Genomic DNA, 9,239 nt, shown 5'->3' with positions numbered 1-9,239 from the left:
CGGGAATAAAATGTTTCGTGAAAAGCCCGATAATCTCTTCATAGGTTTCCGATCCCTTCGGATTAAATGTATTGTATATTTCGATGCACTCTTCCCCCATGCAGTGCAACAGTAACGCAATCTGTATTGCATCACTTTTCGTACTTGCACCACTTGCCTCCAGATAGATTTCAAAGCGTTGTTTCCATCTTTTAAACTCTTCTGCCGTGAGCAGCCTTAGTTTATCAGGGGGTTTTAATCCCATTATGCCGACCATGCCGTCAGATACCGATTTCGACATCTTATAGTAGTTAAAATAATGTTTTACACTACCTTTATATTTATTTCCATTAATTTATCTTCTTATTTTTTATTTATTCTTCTTTATTTTCTCGCAGCGCCATGTGATGGTCTCAATATCTTATTATTTAGGAGGAGCGACAAGTAAAACATGTATTTGTATCGACCATCTTTATTGTCATAGATAATCACACACATGACAGATTAAAACTAAAACTAGTTGGGTTCTACCAACATACACACATCTTACTAACTTACTGTGCGTGCAATTCATTGGAAACCTAATAATAACTGTGTAAGTTAGAATTTTTCTGTGGAACTTCCCTTTACCACATTTTTTCGTTACGTTATGTACAAAATACGTAGCATTTTGTAAAAATGTAACGTAATCGTAACGAAAGTGTAAGTATTTTATACAAAAGTGTTTATCATGGTGAATAACGACATTTTGAACATAATAACACATGCCACTTACATGGAAAAGATTACCCTATCGTAATGAAAAAACAACCAGTTAAAAATATCACTACTTACCCTTAAAATCGAACAAGCACTTTCGACGTTTTTCGAAAAAAAACCTCCGCGTCACTTTTGATGGCTGTTTTGTCAACAAACTGATGAGATTTATTTATCTCATCGTGTTGCCCTATTAGAGTATTAGTTGCCAGTGTACAAAAACAAATTTCCTACCGAAATTGGCGTTAAAGGAGCTTAATTAAGCGTCACCTAAGTATTCGTAACGAAAACGTGGTTTTGGCACGTGAAAAAGAAATAAATAAAACATGATAATTATTGATTTCATGATTCCGCAATCGGTAGGACTATCGTTATATCATAAAATTTTTGTTTAAACAAAATCATGATCATGAGAAGTTTAAATAGCATGAAAATAATAAGGTATTAAGTACTGTGGTCAAAAAAAATAGTCAATTTCGTTACGTTTTGACGTAATATATTTTTATTATTTTTAAAAGGGTTTAAATAATTATCTCATTTGCGACCTTGAGAGTTTATATCGTGTCAATAATAAAAAAAAAATTAAACCTCTAGGTTTTATCAGTTTTTTTTTTATCAGCTTCTATGTTTGAAACGTCCAAATTGGTCAAAATTTCGTGCCTTACCCATGTACAAAAACGCTTTATTGTACGAAATAAAGAAAAAATACAATTGACAAACTTTAAGATACCTACAGAAATACATTAAGAAAGGATTTCTTGGATTTTTTACGGAATAGGAACAGTTTTGCTTTGAAGGAAGAATAAAAAGACGTAAAACTGCGAGAATAAGTTATATATTTAATACGATTTTATTGTATTTTTTCTACGTATAAATAATAAAAATAGGTATACTTACATGTAGCTCTCAACATTGAATTGTTATTCGCAATATAGTTTAACTGGATTTCACAAAGTTCCTCGTCCAGCACATTTTCATACAAATCCGTATCGAACGCATTTCTAGGTATTTCAAATTCTATATAAGCATTGACATTAATATAACAAAATATAGTTATAATAAAGAAAACTTCTTTCGCCATAATATTACACGTAAGTTTTTGTCAGCCTATGATCATAATTTACCTACTTTCAGCAATATAATTATTACTTTGTGGGATTTTCCGTTCTTGTGTGATTTTCCGTTCAATTATGTTGTTTTTTCGATGAGCCCGACAAGACTGAGATTTGTACTGATTATTTTATATCACAGCTTTGTGATTAAAATAAGTCAATTACGTGCGCTGTTCTAATTCTAGCTTTGATAAGATATCAAAGCTAGAATTAGACTAGATCTAGATAGAAATCAAAGCTAAAAAAAAGTAAGACGGTAGAAATTAGGGTTAAAATACAAATATGAAAGGCGGCTTTTACTTTAGCCGAATACTAAAAATTTAGTTTTCTAATTAAACCACCTACTTACCGTTCGCCGTTGTGAATTTTCTTCATAGAAGTATCTGTTTTCAGTATTGCTTATCTACTGTTATGGTGTTTACTAAATAATCATTGACCTAGGTCGATTTTAATGAAAATTTGCACTATCAAGTTGAATATTTTGCAAAAAAATCACTGAATCGAAAAATCGTTTTAGCAACCCCCTAATGGTTTTAAAAGACCTATCTAACGATTTCCCACACTACAAGATTGGATGAGAAAAAAAACACCCTCACTTTACGTCTATGGGAAGCACACTAGAAATATATTTTTTAAATTTTTTATTGTACCATTTTGTGTGCATAGTTTACATATATATTCATGCAAAATTACAGCTTTCTAGCATTGATAGTCCCTGAGCAAAGCCGCGGACGGACAGACAGACAGACATGGTGAAACTATACGGATTCCGCTTTTGCCATTTTGGCTACATAACCCTAAAAATGGTTTCATATCAAAGTATTGAGATCAATCAGCACTATAATATTCGTAGTTATAATAGTATACTTACATCATTCTTATAATATTACCAATCAACAGTAGAATCTCTGCATTCTTCTCTGCATTCTTATGCACGTTATTAAAATAGATGTAGCTCTTACAGCACAACCAATAATAAATATATAATAATAATCTGAAAATCTCAGTTTTTTCATGTCTGTCTGTCTGTGTATATCAGTAACCATACATTTTTCTCAGGACTGGATGTTCATAAATATCTACAAATTTGTGCGGAACCCTCGGTGCGCGAGTCCGACTCGTACTTGGCCGGTTTTATTTTTCTGAATCAAGCGGTATAGCTAATGAATAATACAGCAAATTATACGATTTTGCAGCATCCCGAAGACTTGTTTCCTCTTAAAGCAACCTTTTCGGTGGCCAAATCGTATACATTGATGATTATTTCTCCTGTATCCGTCTTGCGCTTGCATTTGTTCGGAAATCCACAAAAACAAAATACTAAATTAAGTTTAATTGAAATCGAGGAGCTGTAACAAACGGGTGGGTGCTGTATCAAATCGAAAAAATGATGAAATACTTTTCGTTTAATATTAACGATAGAGCAGCGGGTTCGAACTGCATTCTTTCCAACCTTCTAATTAGGCATTAGAATAGTTCACAAATGACGGCATTCTGAGGTAACAAACATAAAAAAATAATAATAATGAATTCTTTGAAGTCGATTAAAAATAATAAAGACAAGACACGGTGATTAACATTATTATAATTAAGGTCATTTTACTTGCTTCACATTACCTATTTAAAAATAAATGCAGAAATAAAACCATCTATTTCAGACAATTAAATCCATATTTTTTTAGTAGCATGGTTGACTTATAATACTAGGTTAGTTAATCATAATCAAATATTAATTTTAAAATACACCTTTTTAAAAAAATCTTAGCTTTTAAAACATTTTTATAACCATCCCAAGGTCGCTCCTCGTCAACGCGACAATAAACTGTGAAATATTTTAACTATTTAGCTGGTTAAATGACAAAGTCAGAAATAAGATGTACAAGTTCGGTTAAATAAATATTTAACAATAACAATGTTATTTTTAGAATAATTCGTCAATGTCAATAACATTTTGAATTCTCCTATAGTTTTTGAAATAATTAATATTATTAATTTATTTTATATCCAATAAATTACTCAGTCCGTGTGTTTGGTTATATTATAGTTTGATAAAATCTTAGAATCGCAATATCATTAAAATATGTCAATATTTTGTTACAAACACTTATCTATTTTTTATGATAGTTTATTCTTATGCGAACTATTCATCTAGAGTTTCGTTTTGCTAATTTGCCTGTCGAATTCTGGTACAAATGCAGCGTTCACTACTCCTGCTTGATTGTTCAATCCATTGGTTCCTTCATGAGCAACCAGTTTTTCGGGTCTTGTTCTCTTCGGTCCTGTAAATAAATTTATCAATTTATCACTGAAAAAGAAGATTTGCTAACAGTAACAATAGTTATTTGTGTCACAAGGGAGCAAAATGGTGTATTTACGGCGAGGGCGTACATTAAATCCAGAATGTATTGTATGGAGGGATTCAAGTGTTAACGCCCAAGATGAAAATAATTTAACAAACTTAAAAAAATGAAAAAAAATTTTTTATATATTATTAAAGAACAACCAGCATAGAAAATGGCGTGGCTTCCCAATTATCAACTTTAAAAAATGGCATTAAAACACTTAAAAAAGCCTTGAACAGAAAAGTTGCACTTTGCTCCCTCTCGTCAGGGAGGAAAAGTTACTTTTCTGATCGAGAGGTGTGAAAAAACAATTGTTGCTTGTAACATAACTTGAGTGACTACACAACTAAGGCCTACTACGAGTAGTAGCTAAAAGTTAGGTGATGTCTTACAAAATCAGTTTTGCAATATTAACATTATTTTGGTTCCTAATTAGTAGTAGATAGCCTACTCTGGTTATTCAGCAGAGAGCCCTTCTAACTAGAAGGTGGACTGATGATCTGGTAAACGTCGCAGAATTTCGAAGGACACGGGCGACGCGGGACCGGTAATTTGGGTTCCATGGAAAAAGCCTATGTCCAGCTGGTCTTTATCGACGGGCGATAATGATACTCGTAAAGATAAATCACAGCATTCTTGTTTAGAAAATGAACAGTAATTGATAATGATGAAGCAATGAAAAAATAAATATATTTAAACTTACCTCCTCCCATAACGAGTTTTATTAGCGTAGAGAAAGGCGAGTCGATAAACACGGTAACCACAAACCCGACAAGCAGCGCCGTGGACATATGAGCCAAAAATCTGAAAAACTAAAAAGTAATGGCTCAGTTTTTGAAAATCGATCTTCGTATATATTCTACTATTGCTGAATAAACAATTAACCTCTTATGACAGTTGCCAAAAGAGACAATATAAATAATGTCCTATCACTTACCTCTGTTAATGCTTTTATGTGATAGATATGGAAAAAAATAAACGCACAGACGGCATTATAGAAACCGTATTAATAGACTGTTTCTGTAATTTTGATAAATTACAGGAACTACATAAACAGAAGGAAGAAGCCGTGGTGGCCGAGTGGTTTGAACTTATGGCCTCAAACCCCAGCGCGCACCTCTGAGTTTTTCGAAATCCATGTGCGAAATTACATTTGAAATTTATCACGAGCTTTATGGTGAAGGAAAATATCGTGAGGAAACCTACACAAACCTGCGAAGCAATTCAATGGTGTGCACAGTGTGAAATTCCCAACCCGCACTGGGCCCGGTAGGGAACTACGGCTCATGCCCTCTCATTCTGAGAGGATGCCTGTGCCCAGCAGTGGGACGTATATAGGCTGGGATGATGATGATGACAGAAACTTAACAAAGACTTTGTGATCAAAACAGAAGGGGGGCAAAGGAAGTATTTGAAAGGCAATCATAAAGGCATTAAACGAGCTTTATGTTGTAAGGTTGACGTAATAGCAAAATGAAAAGAGAAGTGGGTTGGCCGGTGTAGGTACTGGAAACGATGTAAAATTTGACAGTAGCGATACTTACATATGCCGAGACAGAGAAGTAGGTAGGACCAACACTAGTTGCATTCACGACGTGCATGAGTGGGTAGTGGAAGACGTACATGGCGAAGGAGATCCGAGCTGGCAGCTTCCACATGCGCAACGACAGGAACCAGTTGATTGGACCTGAAAACAAAATGCATCAACAATGGGGACTGGATTAAAAAATTAGAAACGCTTGTAACTTTTTATATCAATAGGAATAATTCTTCTTATTAACAGAAAAAAATATCAGATTTTTAAGTAGCATCAATTATTAATTCTTAATTTAATTTATATATCTTTGACTCGATCTTTTTAGTAAAGTCGAGAGTAAGACAGCCGGTGAAATCACTGGCACTTGAGGTATCCCATCTTAGGCCTCTAGGTTGGCAACGCATCTGCAATCCGCCTAGTGTTGCAGGTGTCTATGGGTGGTGGTGATCTCTTACCATCAGGAGACCCACTTACTCGCTTGCCATCCAGTCAAATAAAAAATACAATTGATGGAATAAGCCACGGTCATGATTCTCAACAAACAGGGTTTAGTGGAGGGATTCGAAAAGTGATTTCTATTACAATACGAGTAGTGTCTGGCTAAATTATAATAGCTTACCTCCGTAACCGTGCGTGCAAGCAAAAATCATCCAACCAAGGCAAGCAGCCCATCCAGGTCTTGAGAAGGAGTTTATGACTCCATCAAGGAATGGACTGTACCAATCAGTTTGAAGAATAGGGTACGCGGAATAGATGATACCCGCAGAAACTACGATGGCGCAGATCCAGCCAAGAGCAACAAAGTACTGAAACACAGGAAAATTTTAGTATGAATTAATAGTAGTAATAATTATAATATAATGTTTTAAACTTTCACGATTCTTATTCATTACTAATGTCTACCGGGTAAGTACGGGTCGCGAATACCTACTAATAATTCCTAAAAAGTGCCTCTACGTTACAACTATTTTATAGCGGTCATGGTTATGAGTAGGAATCCACTAGGTACCTAATAACTAGTAACTATTGTTACTAGTAATAATATTTCTGCATTTTTACCCGACTTTCCGATGGAGGGTTATGTTTTTCGAGCATACTATGTATGTATGGATGTATGTAAGGATGTATTTATGTGGGTAGGTATGTAGGTATGTCGATTTATATAATGTACCATTTTCACAGAAATATCAAAAGAGTATAAAATAAAAAAATAAATTTATAAAATCAAAAATCTCGACTGGCTTAAAAACTAAAAAGACGAAAATAAGTCTACTGGTCTAAAACTCTGTGAAGTAACTTAAAAAAGTGATATAAATAAATAAATAAAAGTTCAACAGTCGGAACCCATTCAAATCGTAACCAGCTCTAACATTCTTGGTAAGGGGCCCCGACTGTTGAACTTTAAATTAGCTACTTGACAGAGTTCCAGGCCACTATTAGACTTATTTTTTTCCTTTTAGTTTTTAAGGCAGTCGGGTTTTTTTATTTTTTTTATTTAATGTTTTATTCATGAATGTAATGTTTGTATTACCTTTGGCATGTTGATTTGCTTCCCTTTGTAAATATTAAGAAGGTAACCATACAGCATACCGACAAAGAAAGGTGTGCATCTTGTCAGCGTATTTACATAATAATATTGCATATAAGTAGACTGGTCCTCGGGGTCTGTTCGCCTGCAAAAACAAAGTCAACTGATTACTTGAAACAAATGAAAACGGAGTTTACGAAAGATTTAATAAAACACCATCTGGTGAGCGCATACCAAAACTAAAACGAAGCAATAAGTTACTAAATCTTGCAGTTTGTTGTGATACATTCTAAGAGATGGCGCTTTTATTAGCTTTAAAGGTAAATAAGGTGCTCTTACGATGGAATAACGGGTGCAGGTTGGAACTCCATCAAATAATTATAAACCGTTGATGCTGTCAGTGAAATCAACATGGCGAGCGTCAAAGCAATCCAAGCTGATCTTTTTTTACCAAGCACCCAGAATAGAATTAGGGGTGAGAGGATGTGAAGCTGGACGTCAACTGCTAGATACCATGTTGGTGCAATGCACTGAAATCATTCAATATTTTGTTAAACTATTTCTATATTTAAATAGTGTTCAAAAATCACGTTGGAGGCGTCATCCAGGGTTAAAAAAGCGTTAAACCTAGGTAACGATGAATGCCAGCTACTTACATACTCTAAGTATACTATACACCAACATTAAGGAGTTACAAATAAAGTTTGAAATAACCAGCTAAATTTGAATTCAATTGGTGAGGCGTCACGTTACCTCACTGTTTAATAAATTACACTGTCATCCTACATATTTTTTTCCAATCTATTAGGGAGCGGAATTCTAGTTTTAAAGAATCTCTATTATACGAGCAACAATGGTTTTTCAAAAAAAAATTGTAGCGAAGTCAATACCTGTGTAGGATTCCCTGTAAGTCTTTGAACTTATGTCAATTTTCACAATTTTGTTGTGTAGGTATTTGACAATCATAACTTATATCTGATAACTTAAATATCATGCTTATAAGAGAGGTTGTAAGTTCATAGACTAAATCACCAGTACGGTCATAGTGAATTTCTTTTATTGTTTTTTTTTAAATATATATGGCTCTATCCATTGGAGAACAAATTTTATTTTGCCAATGTCTACCTAGTAGGTTTTGCCATTGTACGGTAAACAAAATCTAGAAAACGAAATAAACTAATAGTGGATGAACGATGACTGCGCGAATCCCCAGTGAATTTGTATTTAGTAATTTTGACAATAATTATCACAGAAAAAAAATTTGGTTACATATTATCTGCATCTTCAACGGGACCGCTATTAATACTGAATTAGAAAATTTGGTACCTAATTACCGCAAAACTATCGTAAATACCACTTCATTAGCCATCTCTGATATGAATTTAAATTTGTGACGTTATTTAGGAATGACTACTTAGACGTAGTGGTCATGCTTTGCTTGCAATGCCATCAATCGCTTAGTATTTTCCACTGCTGATAAATTAGGAATCAAGAAGAGAATCTCTTACCTGGTTTCTAGGGGTGACATAATTTTGAATGTGCAACAAAGTGGGCCACCAGAAACGTCTGCATTTGTGCACTTTATGGGCCACGATATCGCCCCACTGTGGGCCATCAGACAGATGGTTAAATAATGTAGCTTGTAGGAGAACACCAGCAGCAAGAACCGGGAACATACGCAGAAGGCGATGTAGGTAATATAGGTGAACGTTTCGGATCAACCCCACTGAAAAATAATTAAATATATCAAAATGTTACAATACAAGGACACAAAAACTACAAGGACAATAAAATTGAGACTAATTTATCTAGTCCCAAACTTGCGACGGATAAAAAATGATTAAGTATATAGGCAATAATCACATATTTTTCACTACACGTGCTTGAATCCATATAATCTGCGTGCGTGAATAGGAATTTCTGCATAAAAAATGTTTTATCAAAATTTGTTCACGAGGTATCGGATAACTTTAGTCGGTGTCTCT

General features: G+C 34.2%; 1 protein-coding gene across 1 annotated transcript; it reads right to left on the bottom strand.

Annotated features, from left to right (window-relative positions):
- Positions 1-3,507: 3,507 nt before the first annotated feature.
- LOC141441811 (O-acyltransferase like protein-like) lies at positions 3,508-8,998 on the bottom strand. Its single transcript, XM_074106685.1, has 7 exons — positions 8,763-8,998; positions 7,594-7,784; positions 7,258-7,399; positions 6,346-6,532; positions 5,734-5,876; positions 4,893-5,001; positions 3,508-4,126 (listed from the first exon to the last, which is right to left on the bottom strand). Exons 1-7 carry the CDS (start codon positions 8,928-8,930, stop codon positions 3,996-3,998), a joined length of 1,071 nt encoding a protein of 356 aa, XP_073962786.1. The 5' UTR covers positions 8,931-8,998; the 3' UTR covers positions 3,508-3,995.
- Positions 8,999-9,239: the final 241 nt, after the last annotated feature.

Source organism: Choristoneura fumiferana, chromosome 2 (assembly GCF_025370935.1).
Source record: "Choristoneura fumiferana chromosome 2, NRCan_CFum_1, whole genome shotgun sequence".
In the NCBI taxonomy this organism is placed as follows: Eukaryota; Metazoa; Arthropoda; class Insecta; order Lepidoptera; family Tortricidae; genus Choristoneura; species Choristoneura fumiferana.
The sequence above is the reverse complement of the archived record's forward strand: the minus strand, read 5'-3'. Positions and strand labels throughout refer to the sequence as shown.